Below are 26,968 nucleotides of genomic sequence, written 5' to 3'. Positions count from 1 at the left end.
TTAAATTTTCCACCTCCAGTCTCTCAGAAATCCATGTAACAAATCTACTCCTTCAATTAGCTCTGATCCTTTGTTGTTGTTGTTGTTGCCTGAAGTGAAGTTTTACTTTGTAAATGTCAGGGGTTGAAGTTTTGAGGTTATGATCTTTACGTCACACGCAATTATATGGGAATGAGTATCAGCAATCATTTTGTTTTGTAACTGCATGTGACAATGTTTCTGATACATAAACAATTTCCCCTATTTTTCTAAGGTTCATCCAACTTCTTGTATTAAATTTGAGACAATTGCGGGGCTGTTTCTGCACTGTATAAAAAAGGTTGCCTTGCAAAGAGTGTACTTTATACGTGTGAATATGTACTGGAAGGGTGGGTACTTAAACATGGAAAGCTTCAAACATGCACAAGGAATTATTACAGAATGATACCATGTGTATCGCTCTAGTCATGCTCATTTACACGCTATAATTGCAAGTATTTCGAAAAGACAGTGATTTAATTTCAAGTATTCTTGAGAGTCAAATAAGTGTCCTGTGTGGTGCATGTTGTTTTTTGGCAAATCTCATGCAAATTTGTAGCAGCTACATGAGATGATTATGGCAGAAAGATGTAGAAAACATCTTTTACATTGTGTACTAACAGCCACTTTTTTCCACCCTTAAAGAAGAACGATATTCTTGTGCAATTGAGAGAGAGATGTATCTAAGCCTTCCACATCTACCTTAGATGAGAGAAGTGCAATACTGTATTTCGGCTATAGTACAAATGTGTACAATTTAATGATATCCTCGAGTCAGAGAGGAAATGAAAATCAGACACTACATGTGCATGATTGCTCGCATGACTACCCACATTCATTCATTCCTTTAAATCAACTGTTTTAGTGAACAATAGAAGCTTCGAATTATAAATCATGATTGATCATATCCCAGGTACATTGTTGGTTACCTACGATTTGATTATGATGTCATATAAGTTTGTTTGGGTTTTTTTTAAATTTTGAATCACTGGGATTGACTCTGATCTGTTTGTTAAAATAATGAAATTTTGTCAGTAAAACATATTAGATTTTATGTATATTGTGTTTGTGTGTATGACTGTATCATATAAGAATGTACATGAGTGTGTGTGTGTGTGTGTGTGTGTGTGGGTGTGTATCTGGTTGTGTATGTGTATGTATGTGTGTGTGTGTGTGTGATGTGTTTGTGTTTGTGTGTATGTGTGTGTGTGTGTCTACCAGTATTCTAGGCGTGGGATGCATGTTAGTAGTCCTTGCATTAATTACTGTAACTCCTCATTTCTTCCTCGTGCAAATTGACCGAGTGTAGAATCATATTTGCCTGAGTTGGTGGTAACAGATATTTTTTGGCAACCAAGCATGTCAATTCATGCATTAATGATTGCCTCTGGGACTTTCAGCCTGTTACAGTGTAATAAACAAAAGAGATTTTTTAAATTATCTGTGAAAGGAGACCAACAAATGTGCAGTTTGGTGAGACTCCTTTCAGCGTGCAGTCTTGGGAAGTGTCTGGACTTAATGACAAAATTGAAAAGATAGAATACTGCATACAGTGATGAATAGAAAGATAGTTAGACATTATCATACTGTGAAAGTGAAAATTTTGCAGTGTGAAAATTTTTGCACAATTTTTTGCAACCAGAAACAAGTGCAAAATGAATGTATGCAATTATTTTTGCTTGTTATACGTACCACTAATTATTATTGTCATGATTCTGCAAAATCAAAAACATGTGAAAGTCATCTTACCTGGCCAAGTGCAAAAAAAAATTAATGGTGCAAAAATATCCGGTTTTACAGTAAGTTGTTTGCATACAAATGTTCTAGAGGTCTTAATCATTTTGCAGAGATTTTTATTTATAGATGTTAAGAACGAATGTCTCTTAAACCCACAAAAGTACAAAAGTGTATCATATTTTTTATGACACTGTATCAACTTCTCATATTGACCCATTAAAGATATGTGTTTAAACGTAAGCCATTCAAACTGTAAACACAGGAGGCAAGCTTCCTCTAGTCCATAAAACTGTGCAGTCTCAATGGCATAAATCATGGCAATGAATGGTATGAAGATGATTTCAAGCACAAGCTGGTAGTTTTAAAATCAAAGATTTTATCATACCATTTATGATTTTGGTGCTGGAACTATTGGTACTGCTAGCAACATAGGACCCGTCAGAGTATTCATGTTATTCATCACTTATTTAAGTGCATTATCACTGTTTTTTGTTGTTGTTATGATTGAATAATGTGTGTCAGTGAATTATTTCATACCTGCCGTGAAAATGACCAAAAATGAAAATGATTGGGAAACCAGGGCCCCGTTGCAAGAAAGTTGCAATCAATTGCAAATAATTGCTTATTTTGAAACAACCATTCTGATTGGCTCAGGGTCTGCCCTATTAAGAAGACATGCATGCAACAATGATTTTGATTGGCCAGTGACAATCAGTTGCAAGTTGCGTTTAAACGCAAAGTTTCTTGCAACGGGGCCCTGCTCACATTTTCCTACACCCTAAGTAAACTTAAGAAGAAGTATTTAAAGGTAGTTGCCATTTTTATTCCTTTTGTATAACTCTTTGCCAGTTTTTGTAATATTTATGTGAAGCTGTCATTTTGATATATTAAACACTTGAAAATTTTGCATTATAGTATACCGATGTATTTAGAGATATGATGGAAAATGTTTCCTGTACCTTTACAATGATATTGATTCTTCACTGCATTAAAGGCTAATGTTATATGACCTGTCATAGTGGTTTATGTTTGAGGACAACATCACATTAAAATGACATCAATATGACCAATAAAGATAAACCAAGATAAACTGACACTTTCCAGATTTTTAGCTCACCTGAGCTTTCAAAGTGAGCTATTGCGATCGCTCTTTGTCCGGCGTCCGTCGTGCGTCGTGCGTCGTGCGTCGTGCGTCGTGCGTAAACTTTTTACATTTTCATCTTCTTCTTGAGAACCCCATGACTGATTTTCACCAAACTTGGCAGGTAGCATCCCTAGGGGGATAGGATCTCAATTTGTTCCCCGGGTCTCTTGTTCGGAGAGAGATTGATCATTTGCAGCAGATTAAATTGTTTTGTAAGCAGTGCCAAAAATGTCAGTTTACTCATTTCAGAGCCTAAAACAGCATGATCTGGCTGCATGTCGTGATCCCATACCCATAAACATGATGGCATTTGAATTCTCAAGTTAAATTGTTGGAGTTCTATCTTCACTTGATTAACCCATAGATCACAGGGACCGATGTGCGGTGTTTTATGTCTGTGGGGAAATACCATTTCTTGGGGGCTAAGGGTTAATATTGTGATGCGAAACTTCAGAAACTGGCAGTTGTGTTCAGATTCTTGTCTTAATACACATGTACACGTGTATTGGCATGAAAAGTCATTCCAAGCAGTGCAATGCCCTGTCTCATATTGTGTATGAATGTGGGAAGGGACTACAGTCAGTTCCGAACATGAGACGGAATGTGAACGTGGAATTGTTATAGGATATAGACTTTCTCTCCAGGGATATGCATTGTTTCATATATTACACCTATTTGACCATGAACAGTGACTTGAGTCGCATTGATTTCTTGCCTCTCCGTCACATGATCAGCGTCTTGTCAGAATTCAAGAGGTAAACAGGTAATGTAAGAATAATGATAATGTAGATATGTTTGTCAGATGAACTTTAAGGCATTGATAGCACTGAAAGCATGTCTGCAACATTTCAATCTGATCTTTTCTTCTTCTTCTAAAAAAAAAAAAAAAATTCCCCCGTAATGTTACAAGCATGCCTTCAACAACAATGTGGTATGTCCTTTTTGGTCCTTTTATTGTTGTTGTCATGACGCACTGTATATGGGCAGCTTCCGCCAGACAGTTTCAAGGCTGCTCCATCAGTGTATTTGCGTATGAAGTAAACGATCACTCTTTGTTCAATTCCTTTACCTCAGTTTGCCCTCTCTCTCCTCTTCTCTGTCCATCCATCCATCCATCCATCCATCCATCCATCCATCCATCTATCTATCCATCTCTGCCTATATGTCTATATCCTCTCCTTTCTTCAATCATTCTCCTTCCTCTGTTTTTCCCTCTGTCTGTACTCAGGCCAAGGAAAGATCTTGCTGCATGGTTAATGATTAAACGATATATATTGCGGGGAGTTAGAGAGGTTTTTTTCAGGCCTGGATAGGTGGCTGTTGACAGGGCATCCTTTATGATGTCAGCACAGGGACAGAGTGATAGGGGGAAAAGAAAGGGAAGAGGAAATAGACCAAAAAAAAAAAATAGATGGAAGGATCTGAGCTTGTACTGCCATTTTGTTTTCATGTGGCCTTTTCCCCCATATCCCCCGGGTGGGCTCAGTTGGTGAATGCCAACATCTGCTTGTGAATGCATATAGATTTGAAATGAATGCTCTTCTTGGACTTGTGAAAATTCAACAAGTTCCTATGAGGGGGATTTCTATTTCAGAGATTCAAATATTTGTATGCCAAGGACGGGACCTTCAGATGAGTAATATACTACATATATTTTTAGATTGAAATAAACACATGTCAGCCTGAAATCCCAAGTGTTAGATTGAGCAAAGAGATGAATTTGTATTATTGAATTACAGACTATCAACTGTATAAGAGACCAATACCTTCCCTTCTAACTAACATTTCAAATCCTGAAGTAAAGTCATTCTGTGACTATTCCCCCTCCAACATATTTTGTTGCCATTTCTCATGTTATAAATATCATACATGTGTCATATATCTGTAATATAAATTTTGTCATAAAATTTCATGTGGAATTGTGATGTTGTGTTTGGGTAAAAACAAAATCCCAATAGTGCTTAGTTATTTATAGCACAAAAAAAGTGGTTATCCAGAGCCCCCAAAATAAGAGAGAGAGAGAGAGAGAAAAACAAAGCTTTGTCAAAATATTTTCCTTTGGAGTTGTAATATTTTATGGTTGTAGCAGAAAAGTCCTACAAGTGTTTACCACTGAGTACTTAATAGCTTAAAAAGAGCTAATATTTAAAAGCCCCATCTCACATTTGCCAAGAGCTGTTGATGCCATGATATTGGCATTGATATTTGTATGCAGGGGATATCATGTTTCCCAATAAATTTGAATGGACACTCGCTTTTATTTACAAAAGTTGATTTTTTTTTTTTTTGTGGCTGGGTATGTGATATGTCTTCCTTTTAGTATTGAACAAATAACAAATGAAGTCATATGATGACACAAATTCTATCTCTGACATATATTTCAATTACCATTTGAGCAATAATTTAGAGACAGTATTGAGTAAGACTGTAAAAAAATAATCTATGTGTAGTTTTGCACTGTTAATGTTATTGAGTAGCAAAGTACAATCTAGTTTTCTTTTATAAATTTACATTTAAACAATTGTGGTAAGAGCAAAGCAAGCAAGATAACTATATTCACTTGGTTTAGCTATGAAAATGCCAATAAATGCACTTTTATCATCAGATAAATACATGTGGTGATGTGATACATTCTGATATGGGATGAAGTATTCTTCTTCAGTTTCCACGAAAACACTTCAGCAACACTGGCTTTAACAACTAAAATCTAATTGGTGAGGAATAGTCATACTCTTTGTGGTTTTTGTTTTTGTTTTTGTTTTCTTTTTTTGTTTATTTCTTGTGCAAGGAGACAAGAAGGAAATTTATGGGGCATGTAGCCATTTGAGAAATTAAAAGTGAAAAGTAAAACAAGAATATGATGTACATAGAAACACTGATCTTTTCTCCCTTGCATGGCGTTGGTTTCATGTGATTTGTAACTCTCTACTTTACTTTCCCTGATGATGTTTGCCTCTAGTCATGGCAGTTCTCTTTCATATTTCTATTAGTCCCTTTCCTACATGAATTTTATTTCTCGAGACTTCTTTCCTTTAGATTCTTACTTCTCTTCATCCTTTTTGTACAAGATTCTTATTTCTCTTTATAATCCTTCTCCTTTACACAAGATCCTTATATGTCTTAACTACTTTTCTACAACATTCATATTTCTAGTCACTTTCCTACAAGATTCTTTTGTGTCTTAACATCACAAGATTCTTTTGTGTCATAACACCACAAGATTCTCTTAAGATTTCTCATACCCTCTTTCCTCCAATATTCCTATTTCTATTAACCCCTTTCATCATTTTTTCTTAACCCTTCTCCTACAAGTTCTTATTTCTATTAATCCCTTTACTACAAGATTCTCATTTTCTCTTTACCCTTATCCTGCAACATTCTTAATTTCTCTGAACTCCTTTCCTTCGATATTCTAAAATCCTCGTAGGTGATGAGTAGGACTCACTTGGTTCCATTGACAATGAGTTGACAATGGTTTCATGCTGTTTGGATTATGTGTGATCAGAACCGGCTGATGGTTAATAAATTGTCAATCAAAGGAATGTCACAAGTAATACTGTGATTTGAAAACACATGCTTATTTAGCCTTCTACTGAGATCTTTTACAAGAAGTACATAATGAAGCGGACATGCACATTATATACATTTACAACAGTTTTCAGTTTTGCTTCAGTGTAATTAAAGCTTTGAAACTGTACCAATGGTCCCTGTTTTCCTTCAAAGCACTTAGACATCAATACTTGCACTTAGAGTAGTACTTGTTTTCGGCCACAGTCTTTAACAGCTTTGTCTGATCAGCAGTGTGTAATGAACAGTGCAAATGGTGAATATGTCATAATGTACATACCTACATGCAGAATGCAATTTAAATGAAGGTTGTGTCTTGAGTAGGCTTACACTTGATGCTTCCATAATCCCCATGGAGGGAGACAGTGTTTACAATCACTTAGGAAAGCATTAATCCTCTGAATGAGTGGGACTGATGGAGGGTTATTTTTTTTTTCCTGTATTCATGAGAATTGATGGATGCCTGCATTAGACATGAATAAAGGTTTAAAGCAAAAAAAAAAACAAAACAAAACAAAACAAAAGAAAATAGAGGGAGGATGAGAGAATGGTTCTGGATATTTAAGTATACCTCTGTTTGCATAAAACAAATAGATAAAGAGGAGTGGTTCTTGCAAAAGCATGCAGAAGACGAAAGAAAAATGAATTTTGATGAATTTAGGTAAGCATGAACAGGGGATCTGTCCAAAATTTGATCAAATTATACAACTTGTGCAAAAAAGAAGTTAAAAATGATGTCGATTAGATCATTGTGTGGTATCCTAACACTTTTTCAAGACAGCTACCTTTGTCATGGCATAGGCATATCATCTGTGGAGAATTCCTTACTATTTTGTATGTTGTAAGGCACTTACTGTATACGCTATATATTTCGCGGGGGTTTTATTTTCGCGAATTTCGCGAGTCGGGAGCTATTCGCGAAATTAACAACACGCGAAAATATTACCTTCCAAAATGAATCCCTTGCCTTGATACGAACATTTCAGTACTAGTATACCATGTCACGGCTTACCGAACAGACCATACTGGCTAAGCTTGTGTACGCACGTCCACGTCTACTTACGAATACTGTAGAGAGCCAATCCATTATCGCAAGGGGACCACTCGTCAGAAATTTATGGGACCACTCATCAGAAATCTAGCGCGATGGACTTAACCACTTCAAAAATGTTGAATTCTAACTTACTAGTTCGCAGAGTTTGGCAAGTCTTTTTTCATGCAGTGTATAACTAGTATCATTCTTATTTACTAGTAAGTTGAAAATTCACACTTTCTTTGCCACTTCATATTTTCTCTGGTCCCCCAATCGCGAATTTAACCACTCGCGAAAATGTGTGACAGAGGCAATTCGCGAAAATTTATGTACGCGAAAATTATAGCGTATACAGCAGTCGTGTTTGCTGTTTTACTGAAAAGAGATACGTTCCTTATGGCTCAAGTATCAAGGGAAATGTGTTTTTCACAACTCGTCTTTAAGGACAGAGACTATTATGTATCATATCAGTTTTATGAGATTAAAGGGATCGTACAGTTTTGGTTGAGACCTAATTTCAGGTTTCTAACATTTTTTGGTGAGATAATGAGAAACCTGTTATAAAATATGAAAGAGCATGTAATTTTATGAGGAATTCAACGTTTATTTGATGAAAATTGGTTTTGAAATGGCTGAGATATCCAAAAAAGAATGATTCTAATAAAGTGTGGGACCCACACTTTATTACGATCGCTTTGTTTTACTTTGTTTTTGGATGTTTCAGTTATTCCAAACCTGATTTTCATCAAATAAACTTTGAATTCCTCTTAAAATGGTATGCTCTGTACTACCGGTATATAAGTGTTTTCTTGGTATCTCGCAAAACAGTTAAAAGCCCAATTCTCATCTCCACCAATACTGTACAATCCCTTTAAATTGAAATGTGTTTTTCCTAGAGGATGTATTTCCTTCCTTTCAGACAATCAAACAGGCATAATGCGACTACAGTCAACCTCGCTTACCTCGACGTCAGATAAGCAGAATATCACTTACTTCGGAGGCAAAATGAAAGGCCCGATTTTTCCTTTGGAGTTTCTAAGTGTTAAAACTCGCGTAGCTCGAAAAAACTTACTAAAAATGTGATTACCTTGAAGGGAAATCTAAGGGAAATCTAATGTCCTGATCTTGATTAACTTATTGTTTTTCCCAGCATGTTGCCCGAAGCAAAATTCAAACATCACTCAGCATTACCCCCACGATTAAGCACAGTGGACAACGAAGACATGTCACAAATCTTTTCACACTCGATTGTAAATATTCCCAGACCAGAATAATCGTGCACCCAAAGCAATACACGGCTGGCAAGAAAAATCCCTCACACCTACCTACACACGTACATGGTATGCACATAGCACCTGTGCCGATGGAGTGCTTATGGTAGCACTATGCTCTGCCCCAGCTTCTCCTTTTCTTTAACCGCTGTGTTCTGATTTGAGATCTTGATAGTCCTGCTGTGCGCATAGATTTCTTCCGGTCGTGGCGCACCTGCTGAGGTGTTGACAGTTATATCTTTGGCATTAATCACGCTCCACTGTCCAAACATCAATCTCCTACATAGTGCTTTTCTAACTTTTTCCTTTCACGAAGTTAGACAGACTGCTGGGGCGAATAGCGAGAATGTGAATTGCATAACTTCAATTTCCAAAAAGTGAAGGAACCTGGGTACAAACTCTCTTGGCAATAGGACTTCTCTGCCATTATCCTTTTGTAGGCCGAAGAGAGCAACACGTCTATCACTTTCGAGCATGGCAACAAAGCGAAAGTTGAACGCAAAATCATATGAGGAAAAATACTCAATCCTCACATTCATGGACGAAAATCCAACATGGAAGAAAAAAGATATTGCAGCAAAATTTAATGTGAAGACCAACACACTGTCGGACATGATAAAAAAACACCACAAAATTGTGCAAGCAGTTGAAAATCCATGTGATGCTCGGAAGGGCATCAAGAGAATGAGGCAGATGGCATTTGACAATGTGGATGCGGCTTTGATCCTGTGGTTTCGGCAAAAGGAATCTCTGCCTGATCTCCGGCTAGATGGGGAGATGCTGCTTGAAAAAGCCAAATACTATGCCAAAGAATTTGGCCACAAGACGGCTCCTTCACCGAGCTGGATAGATCGTTTCAAGAAACGATACGGAATAGGCCACATCAAAAAGGCTGGAGAAGCTGCTGGGGTGGATGAAGAGCTTGTCCAAGGCTCGAAAAATGGAAAGCTGACAGATATTCTGAGACGTTATGACCCGAAGGATATCTACAACGCCGATGAAACTGGTTTATTTTGGCAAATGTTACCAGAGGAGTCCTTCGGTTTTCAGGGCACTACCTACCATGGAGGTAAACAGCAGAAAACATGTGTCACTGTTTTAGTGTGCGCTAACATGGATGGCAGCAACAAACTCCCCCTTTTTGTCGTCGGGAAGAGCAAGCGACCACGCGCATTTAAGAACGTGAAATATCTGCCAGTCGCCTACGAAAGCAACAAGAAGGCCTGGATGACAGGGGCATTGTTTGAGGCATGGCTGAGGAAACTTGACGGCAAGATGCAAGGGAGAAAGATTGCTATGGTCGTCGATAACTGTCCGGCCCATCCTCATATTAAGCTGGACAACATTGAACTTGTGTTTCTGCCGCCAAATACTACCAGCTTGACCCAGCCAATGGATGGTGGTGTCATCAGAAATTTGAAACAACACTCTCGGCACATCCTGGCATTCAGACGACTTGCAGCGGCAGATGGGGGAATTCCCTTCAAATGGGACCTTCTTGACGCTATCTTCACTTTGAAGACAGCATGGAACAGGGTGTCTCAACAGACTATAGCTAATGCATACAGGAATGTGGGATTCGTTCTACCGTGTGACCAAGTAGAGGAAGATGGAGATCGCGTTGAAGATGGAGGTGTTGAAGATGCACAAGAATTTTGCGGCATCTGGGAGAGGTTGGCCGACCTCTTTCCGCTACCTGCCATGGAGAAATACGTAGACGTGGATGCAACAGATACGGGCGTCGAGCTCTTAACGGATGACCAGATTGTTGAAATCACAGTCCTGAGTCAAAGAAGACGTAATGAAGAAGAACAGTCAAAGAAGAACAGTAATGGTGAAACCAGTAGCCAACAGGGGGAGGGTTGTGTGCGCAAACCACCTTCGTTCAGTGAAGTGTGTCAAGCTCTCAACGTGATCAGGCAGTTTGACATCTTTGAGCAAACACCAGCTGAGCTGCAATTGCTTGTGGAGAATTATGAGTTGTATCTCAGGAGTGATAATAAACATCAGAAAAGGCAAACCACCATCACTGACTATTTTGCTGTTCAGGGGAAATGAGTAATGAGGCAAAAGTGATTCATATATGTTTTTAGCTCACCTGAGCCAAAGGCTCAAGTGAGCTGTTGCGATCGCCCTTCGTCCGGCGTCCGTCGTGCGTAAACATTTTACATTTTCATCTTCTTCTCAAAAACCCCAGGACCGATTTTCACCAAACTTGGCAGGTAGCATCCCTAGGGGGTTAGGAACTCAATTTGTTAAAATGGGCACCATGCCCCACCCAGGGGGGCCTTAGGGGGCCCCAAACCACCAAAATGAAGGAATCTTTAAAAATCTTCTTCTCTAGAACCAGAAGTGATAGAGCTAAGTTAATACTATAGGCTAGTACATTGATGACTGAAGTTTCAAGTTTGTTCATGGTGGAATCAGGCGTGCCCCCCCCCCCCCTTGGAACCCAGGGGAGGGGGGTGGGGAGGGGTCCTAATGGGGCCTAAATTGTACATTTTCATCTTCTTTTGGAGAACCCCAAGGCCAATTTTCACCAAACTTGGCAGGTAGCATCCATAGGGGGTTAGGAACTTAATTTGACAAAATGGGCACCATGCCCAACCCAGGGAGCCCTAGGGGGCCCAAACCCTCCAAAATGAAGGAATCTTTAAAAATATCTTCTTTGCTAGAACCAGAAGTGATAGAGCTAAATTAATACTATGAGCTAGTACATTGATGACTGTAGTTTCAAGTTTGTTCATGGCGGAATCAGGGGTGCCCCCCTTGGGACCCAGGGGAGGGGGGTGGGGAAGGGTCCTAATGGGGCCTAAATTGTGCATTTTCATCTTCTTCCTGAAAACCTCATTATGGATTTTTATCAAACTTGGCAGGTAGTATCCCTAGGGGGTTAGGATCTCAATTTATGAACATGGGCACCATGCCCCACCCAGAGGGCCCCAGGGGGCCCCCAATTCCCTCAAAATAAAGGAATCTTTAAAAATTTTGGCCCTTATTGTACATTTTCATATTCTATAAGAATGCCTGGTCAAATTTTGGTAGAGCTGTGAATAATTTAGATTAGTGACTGCGTGAAAGGTGAACTTGCGATACCCAGGTGAGCGCTAGACCCGTGGGTCTCTTGTTTAATATAAAGCCACAAAACATAGTTGCAACAAACTTCTAAATGTTTCATACCTATTATTGAAGTTATCTAGGTACTGATCATGCATAACCTTTTCCGTTCTTAAAATCAAACAACTTTTTTATGACTTCCCTTCCATTACTTTACACTTTTCAGTGTTCTGACATATCCATTATATACGACGGGAAAAAATAAATCTTTAATGTCGGACTTGAAGTTTGTTTTCATTGTACAATCTGCTGTCTCATACTTACAGTAATACATGGCTTTGCATGTATGATCACTTTAAGTCGTGACCTCATGAAAACAGACCTATCAAGAATATAAGCAGACATATACCCAAAGTTGTTTGACCGTATAACTCAACCTTTGGGTTTCATTGATTTCAGTTCTTACCTCTCGAGTGATCAATGATTATTTTTCAAAAAAAATGTACATTTATGATACAAAATATTTCAACCTCACCCTGTGAACTTAAAAGCTAATTTTCGCTTAATTTTGTCATTGGTTCTCCTACATCTCAAGGTATATGAATAGGCAGAGTACTGATTCTAATTAATGATGACCTCAAAACTATTAACAGACTTTATGAGGTCAGACGTTAATACTAAAGTTCTGTAAACATTTACTTTACCCCTGTTTTGACCAGTATCTTACTTGAGTTTTCGGTAATTTAAATTTTTCCCCCTTTTCAAGCACAATCGTACAAGATTGTTTCTCTTTTTTTATGCGAACAATCACTCTTCGTTAAATATTTATGATTACAGTAATAGCACTGTACTCAGAAGTCGTAGCCCGAATCTGATCTTACAATATTACTCACTTATGGTTTGTGGCAACCAAGTAGCCCATCCTTCGTGTGCTGCACTTATTACTGATTGCGGCTGTACATGTTGTAAAATGCATCTATGGCCCGTTGCATAAAACTTACCATTGAATTTCAATGGTAACTACCGTCAAAATTAGGCGTCACAGCCAATCAGCATCAAGGATTATAAAATTTACCGCTAATTTGAAGACTTACCGCTAGAAAGGAGCGGTAAGTCCAGTGGTATGGGTTTTATGCAACAGGGCCCAGACTGGTTTTGCGTTGTTCTGTCAGCCGTGAGTCACCCTCTACGCGACCATTATTCTCCCAATCACGCATACACTGTACACTGATGTTCGCCACGTGCACGGTGCGTTGCCGTTCTCTACACACGTTTATTGCGCCAGATTCTCATCCATATAACCACGTGTTCATCTTGTCAATACAGCATACATAGCTAGCTAGGCACTGTGAGTGCTGCTGCACTGGTAGACACACAGAAGACAGGTGCGTAGCAGTGCGACATTGCCGTCGCTCCCGGTAGCTCTAGATGTGCATGTTTTCACTGGACATAAATATCAATGAAGTCACTGTTCTTGGTGGGCTACATGTATACTTTTAAGCCATCGTATTGTGCGTAATATTAAAAGTTTGCGAAGCTAAGAATGTGATTCTTGTGTACTGTAAAACATGATATATTCACGGCATGAAATTTTCGCGAATTGGAACCGACAGCCTTTTTCGTGGCATGAAATTTTCGCGAAGTGCCACTGGCGTTCAATGTATATAGTGTAAACAAGGACTTTTGCGTGCATTTTAATTTCGCGAATCTTGGCGCTCGCGAAATTCGCGAAATTAAAGTGCACGCGAAAATTCGTCGTTTTACAGTAACTATCTGCTGGTAAATCTAGTTTGTTTTGATGGGTTTCTCCACATGACATGTACGAGTATTAAGCAAATGCATATACAGTATTCTGTAGACACACCACATTCACATGCAGATACAAATGTACATTCAGCATGCATGTCCTGCAACTCTTGCACTCGATTACGTACCAGTATTTTCTTTTTGTTTTTATGGTGATAGGTGATTCAATTGTCCACCAGAAAATAGTCCTGAAAGAAGAACATCGATTTCCATTCAATTCCAATTGACGAGCATGCAAACAATTGGTAGGCACTATATAACAGATACCATGTTGAACATCAATAAAAGTTGGATAAGTCAAAGAAAATTCGACATACGCGGACCTCGAAGTTCGCGTATGTCGAACCATTTTCGTCAGTCCCAATTAATTTGAGGTATGCGAAGTTGACTGTATTTTGGCAGATCTATGTACAACATTCCATGTAAAGATTGCTTATAAATATTTAAAATAAAGTGTCCTATGCAATGTACATTATGTACGAACACTCGAATTGCAATTTCTCCAAATTCAGTTTGAGTTTGTCATCACTCAACTCACATACTGCTTTTATTATTCAACTATCATTTCAAACTAGCCCTTTTACGGGAGGGGGGATGTAGGTAAGATATTCTCGTGGATGTAAAGTTACATGAAGACCTATTTGTTTTTGCTTGTGTACTGGTAATTGTCTTCTCCTGTAGGCAAAATGGAATTGTCATTAACTTTCTTTTTGCTTGACAATCTTCTCTGTCAAAGTATGCAGTGGGACTAAATCTTGGCCTTTAGGCCTTGATGCTTCCCAGCTCTAGTGTGCCAAAGCACATCATTAGTTGGAGTGTGTGAGAAAAAAAGAGAAACGAGCACTTCAAAATGATACCCATGCTCACTTTTACTTTTAAAATATATATGTTCTAAGTCCATAGAGGAAAAAAAAACCAGCAACAAATTCTGCTAGATGTTCCATGTAACAGATCAACTTACTGTGCTGTGTAATGTTGCTGTATGTCAAGTTCCAGTAACCTGGAGAGTTATTCAGCTGCCTGTGAATATACAGCAAGTGTGAATAAGCCAGCTCGTAATTTGCTCATGTACACATTGGTAGATGACCTTTCTTTTTTCTCAGTTGGTGAGGCACTTCATTCGTTTTCAAAGCGGCATAATGCATAAGCTTGCCCGATGTTACAATTATGGAATTCATGTTCAAAGAAAGAGTAAACTTGGGTGTAGACCAGGTGACCAGAATAGTCCATCAGTTGACATTTTAGCATTTCATTGTTTTGTATTGAATGCAATACAACCTTTTTCTTTTGATAACGCCAAATACCAGGCTTAAGGGCTTTTTACACTTGTGTTTCTTAACCCAGGACTTTCTCTGACCCAGGACTATCGTTAGTCCCGTACGAATTTTTTCAGCTTTTTACACTCGCCAATTAGTCCCGTACTATCTCTTGTCCGGGGCTAAGGAGAAAACTGACCTTTTTACACTCGTATTTCTTAGCCCCGGACTTTCCAAACCACATGAATATTCATAATTACGCTGTGTACTGTACACGTACACGCACGCACCGGTAGCACTTGATTACCTCGTTTCTGATTGGTCAGTGAGGGTCGGACTTCGTCTCCGTCGCTTAGCCCAGGATTATTTTTTCGTTCTGTTTACACTCACTTGCTTGGCACCGCAATTGCGGTGCTAACCCCTGCTATTTTGCAGGGCCAGATAGTACCGTACTATCGGTGGGGCTAGCCCACTTTGGCAAAAATGAGTGTAAACAGAAAGTTGGCTAAGGATAGTCCCGTACCAACGGTGGGGCTAAGCCCCCCCCCCCCCCCCCCCCCTTAGCCCCACCGTTGGTCCGGGGCTAAGCAAAAATTTACAAGTGTAAAAAGCCCTTTACTGTCAGCTCAGTTCAGTTCAGTTCAGTTCAAATTTCAGGTGTCAGGTGGATGTGCTGGCAAGCACCATTTAGATAAGGATCACATAAATAGTCATCCCATAACAGATGTTTATCTCAGTGAATGAACAAACCAAAATGCCTGTTTGTACAAAGGACCCTTTTCTGCTCATGCGCAAAGTGGAATTACGAACTGGTCTATTGATGTCACTGCCCTCTTGTGTCAGTTTTGTGCATGATTGCACAAAAAATGACAAGCCAAGCCATATTCCACTTTTCTGTTGTTGTTAAAATCTTTATTCATAGCATTTCAAGAAAGTAACATTTCAAATTTTGCAGGCTCACCTGCCAGCAATATTTTGCCTTTAACCTGTTGAGGACGAGCTGATTTTGCTGTAACACGCATTTCCCATAGACACCTGCCCAAGTATCCTCTGGACTAGTCTTCAATAGGTTAAAAATGCTTTCTGTTGCCTTGTTTCAGGTGGATTTCTTAGATCTGAAGTTTGCTGAAGAATATGTATTAGTATTACAAGTGTAAGTCATGCAGAGAATTGTCAAGAGTTTCATTAGTTAAATCCAAAAGGAGAATGCCTTACACACAAATACTCAATTTAGCCAACAAGTATTGTTCTCCAATACATTGTAAGTTGGTGAAGGTATACCCACTTTTAAATGTTATCAATCAGCTGAGTATTGGCTATCATTTGTTTAAAAAAGGAAAAACAAGAAAATTGTGAGTTCAAAGAGAATTTAGCTCATTGTAAAGTGATATATCCATAGATCAGATCTTATATTACCATTGGCAACCTGTTTATTTACAATATCAGTAACAATCAAATGTAACTTTTCATATGTTCAACAGGCATAAACATTCGCTTCTGAGGCATGCAGTGTAGTTTAAACTAAAACCATCAAAATCTAATGGACTCACATGGTCACTTAAAAATGAACAGAACAGAGCCCGATATTGAAATATGGTTTTATCATTCTATCAGTATCACAAAGCAACATCTTGTAAGCTATTATGTTTTGTTAAAGCTTTCTATGAGAAGGGATAAGGATTGAAAAAAAAAAAGATTTAGTGCTCGAAATCTACTTGATTCATAACTTGGTCTTCAAGTTAAAACTGTTGGGCAATTGTAGCTATCATGTAATCAGCTGTGATTGATTATGGAGTTCATACTCTCTCCACAATAATGTCTATTCTCTGCAACAAGATGATATGTGTACTTAAATATACATGATTGTATGGTGAAGCAGTGCTGGCCACAACGCACCTGCACTATCACATTTCACCGCAAACAGGTACGGTGTGATTACCGCAGACGCATGGCTGACTGTGCAAAATAAGCCGTTTTTAGTGGTAGACAGTACTTATTTGATTCATTTGCAAGAAATACAAAAGCATATTACTAGGGGAGTGCATACAGGTGAGGTAACATTGTGCAAGCAGAAACATTTTTTTTTTTTTTTGGTAGCCAGGAACTATTTTTGCATTTTTTTTTTGTATTTTGAATTCAATTTCTTTAGATTGTTAGTGATGTTCACAATAAGATAGATCCTGCTTTAGGTTGCATGTTTTGTTTTGTTGTTTTTTTTTTGTGCAAAATTATGCTTAGTGGATCTGTGTAAGAAATTAATGTGAACTATTGAAGCTCTGATTCACCACTGATGTGATGTTAACCACCATCTAAGATGAAGTCACAAGTTTTTAAGATCATGGGAAGGCATGCCAGAAAGGGGCTTTGGCACTATATTGCTCTGTATTATATAATGCTGTTTTATAGAGCAAATTTTGCACAGTTACAGAGAATACAATGTTGTGTCATTATGTGTATGGCCAAACTTGAGCATGGTCCAGTGCGTATCAATTCAGATGGATCATTTGTAATTTAGGGCAAGAGGAGAATTTCCCTTACAGACTCTGGAAATGATGATGCAAAAGGCCAGTATTTAGACCAATATCTGTAGTATTATAAAGTTGAAGAAAATATTTAAATGCTTCTTGACCTACTTTGTAAGATTTTGCAGGATTATCTAGGTAGGTAATATAACACATGTATGCTGAGAGTTGCAAAGAGAATGTGGACAGATTGTGGAAACAGTAAACAACAAAAGGAGGTCCTTTAGATGATAATTGTTTTTGTATGAGGTCAAGAATGATATGACTAAATGAAAATCTTATAATAAAAGACATTTATTCAGGTGATTTTGGTGAGCCCAAGCGTACAAGTACCTGAGCAGGGTTCAGTCAGTACTCCCAATATTTTACGCCCCCCCCCCCCCCATATCCCCATACTTCATTCAGACCATGCAAAATCCTGCAAGTGTGTCATGTAATTTAGATCATAGCTGTTCATTCAACAGATCATGATGAATTGGAGTCTGACAAGCTTTTGTGAATTCAAAGCGACAGGCCCCTCTCTGTTGCTAATGAGATTGCCAATTTCAGAAGCCTCGCCGTGAAAGGCACAATTAACCCTGGCACAATTCTGTCGTTTTCGTCGGAGGCAGACAAGAGCCACCACAACAAAGAGCATGCCTTTTCTCGGCTACGAGATTGTGTTGTTTTGGTCGTGGCCTTGGAAACATATTTCCATGTGCCGTGGTGAAAGAGTATGGTACATTAGAAACTATCCATGTCACATCAGGTTTATTGTCATAGGAGATGAGGGCCATCATGGATACAATTTTATATCAAATTTTTATTTTTGCATCCCACATATGTAATATTCGTAATTGGTGTGCTGATGCTGTTTATGGCACCAATGCCATAAAACCTCTGTAAATACATCATTATTAATATCCTGTCAGAAACCTGTGTCCAGGTTATGCTTTTTGCTGTGCTGTTGTTGTTGATTTTTTTGTGTGTAATGTTTTGTCTGATGCTGTTTATTCCCTTTTATTGAATGTAGTCTAATTTTGAACACTGCAATGGAGATTGCTGACCTTTATGAGTGTGAGATCATTTTAGTCTCGAGAGTGACCTAGCTTTCCACGACATCTGTTTAAGGACATTGTTACCTACTCAGTTTTCTTTAAAGATGGGCAAAAAAGACTGTACAATCTATTTTTTCCCATTGTTTTCCCATCACTTTCTTCAATTTCCCTCTGAAGGCGACTGAATCTCCATCAACAGGAAATGTTGCATCACAAAGACGAATGTTTGCATCACAAAGACAATTTATCATTAAAACAAGGTTAGGTGCAGTGTTCCAGTTTGCGACTCAGGAGACTTCACTTGCGTCAGTCTTGTTCCTAGGAATTAGTTTTGTGAGATTTCACAAACAAGTTTTCTGGAAGAAAACACATTTGACATATACCATGCATTCACACATAAATTATACATATATACATACATGTATGTATTTTTTTTTTTGTAAAATGTGCATGGTTTTCTGCTCAGAGCTATTTGAAATGAGTGCTAGAGACTAATGTGAATGAGATTGTACAAGAGGCAGCAATGTAACAAACTTTGACCTTTCAGATTTTTTTTCAAGTCATGAACAATGTTTATTTTGCAGTTGATAAATTTACAAAGGAAGATATTTTGAAGTTGCATTACAAATCACTATCTATGCCTCTATGATGACCAGGAATGTTACAAACGTGTAGAGTCACAGCCTTATGTCAGCAAAGAAGTAATGTAAAGAAAATAATTGCAAGATATAAGAGAAAGAGAAGTGAGGAAAAATACATTAATAACTAGGTTTTGACAAAGGGGAAGGAAAAGAAAGGTAAGTTAATGAAATTAAAGGAAGATAATGTTTAGTCTGACACTTGGTTGTAAGCAATGACAAGCACAAAGTTGGTATGTTAATATCTGTTAACCTTTACTGTGCTTTTGTTCTGATTGGCAGGAATGCAGGGGTGCTTTTTTTTATTGCCAATTTTAACAGAAATGTGGAAACTAACAGTCAGTGAACAGAGATTACCTAATCCCTCTAATTCCTTTTGTGCCACCACAGCCTTCTTGTTGCTCTGAGGCACTATTGCTACACCCAAGTGGGCTTTCTAAGTTTACAAATAGGTCAAGTCAGAATTGATTACTGAATGCTTTAAAATGAAAAGAAGAAGGCTTTGCTACATGTAATTGAGCTGAGTGCCTGGGCACTGTAAGGGTTTATAGCAACGTCCATGGTGAGCAAAGTTTAAAATTCAACGTACACTCGGAATACTTTGAATACTAAGATGTCTGAACAAAATGGTATATGAGGTAAAAGTGATTGTTGGATAGACTTTGTGTGAATATTCATTTATATGTGTACACAGTATGCTCTTGTACTTGTACTATTACATGTATATTTAGATCTGTGATGTCTTTGTCAAATTTGCTACCCATTGAAACCGTTCTATAAAGACCACACTTCTTCAAAGACCAAAGAGTGTGTTCCCTTCTTAAAGGCAGCCGATCGCCATCCCTAATGGTACGTAAACTCCGAACGACCGAAGTTTGTGTAATGCTACCACTGAGACAAGTTTTAGTGTATGTGTGTGCGTGTGTGTGTACGCATCATACACAAACATTGTCACCGCGAGCTGCGGTGATTGGAGGAGAGAGGCCAGAAGACGCTGCGGCGAGTGTGTGTGTGTGTGTGCGTGTGTGTGTACGCATCATACACAAATATTGTCACCGCGAGCTGCGGTGATTGGAGGAGAGAGGCCAGAAGACGTGTGGCTCTTTTGGCCTCTCTTCATGCGCATGCGCACTGAGAGTGTGCGTCCATTCGGAAGCTCTCGGGACAGCCATTTTGGGTTAGGAGATAAGCACATGGAGCTCTCTTGTAGCCTACCGTATTTTCGCTGACCCATTGAGCCAGCGCTATTCTCATTCGGGAGTCACTACATTTGATACAGAATGGGGGAGGCAGCGTGTTGCGTTCGTCTCCGTGCCGCACAAACCACTCGCCACGACCGAGTGTCTTTAAAGTTTTAACCATATAACCATTTTAAACATAAAAAGAAAAGCAACATCATAGGAAAATCATGAGAGTGATGACTTGCGAGTATCGTCAATCCTATGGATTATGATCGCATTATAGCAGACCATTTGTCGTGGTCTCTTATTGGCAGAACATTCTTGGGGATATCCTGTATGAGAACATTTACATCTTAAAAAAAATACCCCCCCCCAAAAAAAAAAAAAAAAGAAGAAGAAGAAGAAGAAGAAGAAAGAAAGCAGTTCGTGGCAGAATTGGGGCATGCAATTTGGGCATTTACTATGCACATGATGCACAAAGATGTTGAAGCTGTGTGAAGTCGACAACTATATGTGACCCGCTACAACAAAAAGGTCCTAAAGTCGCGCACTGTCGAAGCCGTGAAAATCGAGTTTGAAGTCAGAGCATCAAAATTGGTCAAAACTTACGATTTTCTGATTTTGATATATTATTGAAGTCTAACATGTCTTCTATCATCTGTCGAAATTTTGAAGCAAAATGATCAAAGGAAAGATTAAAAAATAACGTTTTTCTGAGCCATGTTTTTTGGCGTTTCAACGAAGCAGAAACTGGTTTGAAAATTTGGATTGAGCGCCACAGATAGGTTCCGCCCCTAACAACGACCAGAGTGATCTCATTGGTCAGTTTGCTGCTTGCTGCTAACCGAAGCGTGAAGCTCGCACACTGTCCAGTCGACTGGTGCACGTGCGGGCGGGGTGCGCTATGCTCAGCCGCTTCTCACATCCTGGTCACTGATTGGTTGGTGAGGAGACCGCCGACGCTGATGTGCTTGAATGAACTCTTCGGGGGTTGCTAGGGCTTACCTTCTATTGTCCAGAGGTGAAAACTGACTTGCGTGTCCCTTGATCGTGATTGCGTCGAAAGGAAGACTTTTAGGGCGCTTTTCTCGAAACAGTGCTTTTCCAGACGTCTCGACATGCTCTCTTTTAAACATCGATATCTCCGCAGCCGATTATTTTGATAAAATGTGTTATATCAATTTAAAGCAGAAAGATTAGGGGATTATATCATGCAATTTTCAAATAATCGACCTCGCCCGACTTTAGGATCATTTTGTTGTAGCGGGTCACATATGTGCAGATTTAGTTCTACATCGCTTAGTTTCAGTAGTGCTCTTTGTTTGATATGGGCTTGTAAGTGATGCTGCAGAAATGGCCACTACTGAGAGTTAAAGAAATGTAGAATTATGATATCAACCAAGCGAGGGCAGTGCAGTATAAGTATATGCCTTACATTGGGTAGCATACAAATAATGCTATATTCACATCATCTGTAGATAATCACAATTGTAGCAGGTAGCGCTTATCAATTAGATCTTCGGCTAGCAAGACAGAGAGTGCAGAATGTTGTTGATAAGAAAAAAAAATATATCCTGCTTTGAATGTTTTTATCTGTGAGATTAAAAGAAGAAGAAGAAGAATGCCTTCAATTAACAATAAGAAATCAAGTGGTTTTAACCCATTGAGGATGATTTGATTTTTCTACAACATGCATTTCCCATAGACACTTGCCCGAGTATACTTGGAGCTCGTCTTCAACAGGTTAAAACTTGTTTTTATCCAAGTTCAGATTTAGAAGTACCTTAAGTCTGATTAGCTGTTGCTCAGTATGTGTGCTCAAATTCCTTGAACAAACATTATTCATATTTGAAAAGAACAAATCACATCTATTGGAGTAGCTAATAAATTGCAGTTTCATTGTTTATTTGACATTGGGTATCATTAGATAATCAAGTTTTATGCTGTCATATGTGGATTGTACCATGCATTAACCCATAGTATGAGCATCCCAACAGATATATTGGTATGGAGCAATGAGGAATAGAAGTATTCTAAACCACAGTCTTATATCATCAAGCAGACATGTAAAACAATGACACCTTTTCTTTTCATATAGCCATTACTGGAACGGTAGTGAAGTATCGATACCATAGAGCATGGGTTGCTTGCGTACCGTGTGGACTTTTTCTTGCAGTCGATTGTTGACGAATGAGACCACCATTGCCTCCACCTCCCATTTCATTTGAAATTGAAATTTTGAATTGACACGGATGACATTTAGTGGGTAAACGCTTGCTCTTTAGATTGCAAATGTATAGAGAAAGCAGTATCTATAATTCAAGCAGCCACCATTACTGCATTTGTATTGTCTGTCTGTAGGCCGTGATAGAATGATCATTCATATAATGAAGATGAAATTGTAGCCAGAATCTCTCTTAGCCACAGAAGTGTATGGTTTAACAGGATTTCATGTCCGGACTACATAGCTCTCTATCTGAAGGTAGAATTCAATCACAAGTAATCCAACATCCTATTTTTTTTTTTCAAAGAAAAAGAGAGAAAAAAGGAGAGCCCAATGCACCAGACTCTTGCTTTTCTCTCTTTTTTTTCCCTTCGTTGAAATGTCATGCGGGTTAAGTCACCTCCATTTCCCCCGGAGCTACCCAAGGCATCCTGGGCATCGGTGCAAGGGACAAAGATCCATCTTTGGTTCCGTTGGAGATGTGGAAGATGATGCCCGGCATTCTTCTGATGAAAGTTTCCTGCTGTGTTGCTGCTGCTACTACTGCTGCTGTAAATTTCAGACATCCTTTTGCTCTTTGGATTTGTCTATCTTTTCCTGTTTTTTTTTTAATATAAGTGCATCAGTGATAATAGACTGTACTAGTATTTCATTTCTGTTTTAGCTATGGTTCAGAGAAACTGTTGAGATATTGAAAAAGAGTGGAAATAGGAAAATAGACTCGCTGCTGTATTTTGCCTTCACAAATTTTGATTATTTTGAGACAATTTCGGGGCTGCGGGAGAACAAGCAATTATTATGGAATGTGCAAAAACCACAAGACATTGTATTTAGCTGTGTGGATTTGTTTGTCAATGCATAGTTGTACCATCAATTGTTACATCTATGTCTGAAGTACAATTTACTGATATGTACAGACTCGGGTGTATATGATTATGTGTATATTATATATTCTATTTCATTCTTCCATCTACTGTAAAAGTTGAAATTTTCCCACTTTTTGCACTACCAGAAACTAACGTGATAGATTAAAGCATGCAAATATTTTTGCGAGCTGTTTGTACGACTATGTAGTGTGTTGATTCAGTAGAATTAAAACATGTGAAATTCATCTTACTTGGCAAAGCTCAAAAAAAAAAATACTCATGTCCAAAAATATTCACTTTACAGCATTCTTTTATCCATTTCAATGTTGGATGGTGTTTTAGGTACTTCGTAGAGTTTTGCTTTCATTTCTCAGCAGATGTATTTTATTTAAAAAGCAAAGCAGGCACATCATTTTAAAAGACTGGCTACACATAGCAATAGAATATCTCAGTCAAACCATATTTAGCCTCAGATGATTTTCACTGTTATGACAGAGAGTAAATTTAATTGTGAGATTGCAATTATTTCTCAGACACATTCTGCATGGTTATATATAGATAAGCATTTGTATGTGAAGGAATTACTGAAATCCCCCTTCCCCCCCCCCCCCCCAAGATGACTAAGGAAATGCTTCCATTATATTTCTTTATTTGTTAGATCATTCGAAAGAGATTTTGGACTGGTCTCGTGACAAACTTTACAAATTTTCAGCTGCTAGTGTTCACACTGCCCAAAGATCAAGGAGATTGGCAGGGGTCTGTGAAATATCCCTAGTTTGAGTGGAAAGTTTCATAGAAAGTGTCGGAAGAAGTTTCGCGAAAAGTTTGCATTCTCACTGGCAAAACTATGAGATCTTTTGACAGTGTGGCAGTGGCTTGTGTCATATTGATTTGCATTTGATGATGTCAGTGCTTTGTATTTTCTTTGGGGTGGGAATCCTGAATACCTGCCGGGCTGTCATAGCCTGTTATTAAACGAACAACACATTTTCTTATTGAGAAATTTTCATGAAAGCACATGAAAATATGTGTGTAACAGATGCTTTGTTTCCCCTTAAAGGGGATGGCTAGTAACCGATCATTGGGAATCAGTGGGAATGCTGAGGGATGATTGTCTCAATCCTTGTGAGATTCATTTAAGAGTACATTATACATCTACTGTTGTGTGAAAATTATTTGCTTCAGAACGGTCTCATATTCAAGTAATGTGCAGATTAATGCCCCGTCACTGACCAGGCACACTAACCTGGAAACATTAAACTGCACATTACTTGAATATGAGACATTCTGAAGCAAATAATTTTCACACAACAGTAGATATATAATGTACTCTTAAATGAATCCCACAAGGATTGGAATAATAATCCTCCAGCATTCCCACTGATTCCTACTGATCAGTTACTAGCCATCCCCTTTACAACTGTAGTGTGTATAACATTTCTTGGAAATTCTCTTAACTTGGTGTAAATTGAACTTCTCTGATTGTCATATGGTTTGTTCCCCTCTTGAATCTGTGAGATACATCTGCTCAATAACATCTGCTCAGGAGTGAGGGAATAACGATTTGTCACCACCAATGTAAACACACCTGCCCATCTCACCAGTGTAAACACACCTGTTTACAAGAGGAGGCTTGTCAGTCCCCACAGTTATTAAGTGTATGCATGTATACACGTATATATTTAGTGAGAGTCTTGTGAAGGTTATAATGGTCATTTATCCTCTGACGCAATTTGCTGTGCGTAACACTTGGAGACAGGCAAGGGCAGATATAGATATGGGATTGCTTTCCTGACCTCAGGTGATTTAACCTTTCTGTTGTTTACACAGATGCTCAATCTGTTCGTTTTTGCCTGATAAAAACATGATAATGGAAGATTTCACATATTCTAAATTTAGTTGATATGTAATTTGTACAAAGCTCCAACTCTTTTTTTTTCTAACTATCATTCTTGCCAAATGACAAATATTACATGTACATGTAACACAGAGAGTGGTTCAAATGATTCTGTTGTGATGTTCATTTGTATGTATTTCTCTTACACCTTTATGTTCATTTTGTATCATTTATTTCTAAATATATATATATTTTTCTCGTAAGATATGTTTCTGGTAGAATGGCATTGATAGCTTGCCATGTATTTGTGATGTCTTTTTTTTAAAATGAATCCTGTATTGCTGTGGTTATTATGTGTCATTATAAGGTTCTGTTGGTTTGTCAATTATATCCGACACGTTCAGAGGAATCAGCCAATCAGACTAAAGAATTTCTCAAAACTTGTCGGATGTAATTGACTTGTCAGAGATTTTATCCGACAAGTTCCTTCATGAAATGCCCCCCCCCCCCCCTGGCTCATTTGAGGAGATTAGGCAGCAGTTTGTAGGTAGGTAGAGAGAGAGAGATGGCGTGAGAGGGGGCAAGAGAGGGAGGGGTAGATGATAATAAGTAATGAGAGAAATTGACAGGGAAATACTGTCAAGGAAAAGACAGATGTTATGTAGTGGTATGTAATATGTTAAGAGACATAGAGAGTGAGGGACATATGTTGTTTTTTGTTTGTTTGGTTTTTTTTTTTTTGCATTCAACAAATTGCAGCAGTACTTTAAAGCAAGTCTGCCTCCAGTGAACTTTCTGCACCATTGTGTATTTAATTATCCCCCACTCTGAAGAAATGGTTATTGGTGAGACAAGCTTTCGTACTATATGCTATAAAAAATAAAAAAAAAAAAAACCCACTCTAAACCCCTCAGTCAAAGTACTGTGGATTTAAAGTATAGAGGATGTTAGGTGATTAGATATCTGTCATGTGTTATTTAGGTTATAGCATAGCCCATTGTCATTGGGATTAACCCGTTGAGGACGGACTGATTTTGCTACAACACGCATTTCCCAGAGACACTTGCCCAAGTATACTCGGGACTTGTCCTCAACGGGTTAAGGTATTAGGCAGTACATGGGGGAGACAATGCATCGTGTGTTTTCCTTCTATCTCAACAGGCAAAGATGAAAAGTTATATGTGGTGAACAGTGCCAGCTACCGTTGACGGCGAGAAGCCATTCTCCCTCTTCGAGCTTGTTTTTTTTTTTCACACATACAGTGTGTCCTCATTCTCCTTCCAAGAAGCAGTTCCAGTGGTTTCTCCCACACTTTATTTATAAGGTTTGTTTGAATGAATCTCTTCTTCCATACTTTAGGTTTAGTTCCACTACAAACAGTTGGGTAAGGGCATCGAATCCCTGGGCAAATAGAAGGGCACAAATGTTGGTTTTCATTTGATGTGGGTGCGTGCTCTGGGCCTCCTTCGCAACGACTGTGGAGATTGTAAAGCCTCTTTTATCTCAAATGAAGTAAGAAATGGCAGGAAAGAAGAATTCTACTTGCAGCATATTCTTAAAATGATTTATTTCAGATATTTATTCTTTTATCTTCTAAAAGAGAAAAAAAAAAGAAGGAACAAAATTATCATACAACGTACATGTTCTATTGAATATTGCATGTGATATGCAGTTATCCAAGGTGCGTAGTTTACAATTTATTTTTCCCCCTTTTTCCTCCAGTAGGAAAGTGCTTGTCTGTGTCAATTTATGTCAAACGCAGAAACGGTGGATA

General features: G+C 38.5%; 1 protein-coding gene and 1 long non-coding RNA gene across 2 annotated transcripts in view; both read left to right on the top strand.

Moving 5' to 3' along the window:
• The window catches only part of LOC139725417 (uncharacterized), an 86,304-nt gene that overhangs the window by 38,301 nt on the left and 21,035 nt on the right, over positions 1 to 26,968 (top strand). The gene's annotated exons all lie outside the window — the stretch shown is intronic.
• LOC139725416 (tigger transposable element-derived protein 4-like) lies at positions 9,353 to 10,914 on the top strand. The gene has a single exon (XM_071636492.1). It carries the CDS (start codon positions 9,383 to 9,385, stop codon positions 10,826 to 10,828), a length of 1,446 nt encoding a protein of 481 aa, XP_071492593.1. The 5' UTR covers positions 9,353 to 9,382; the 3' UTR covers positions 10,829 to 10,914.

The sequence above is a fragment of the Diadema antillarum genome, unplaced genomic scaffold (assembly GCF_040938485.1).
Source record: "Diadema antillarum isolate AM-2024a unplaced genomic scaffold, OU_Dant_1.0 seq00000041_RagTag, whole genome shotgun sequence".
NCBI classification, from domain to species: Eukaryota; Metazoa; Echinodermata; class Echinoidea; order Diadematoida; family Diadematidae; genus Diadema; species Diadema antillarum.
Note: the sequence above shows the minus strand (reverse complement) of the source record. Positions and strands in the feature narration are given on the sequence as shown.

What these genes read in the sequence shown, in the direction of transcription:
- LOC139725416 (XM_071636492.1), top strand. Translation starts at nt 9,383, where the DNA reads ATGATAAAAAAACACCACAAAATTGTGCAAGCAGTTGAAAATCCATGT.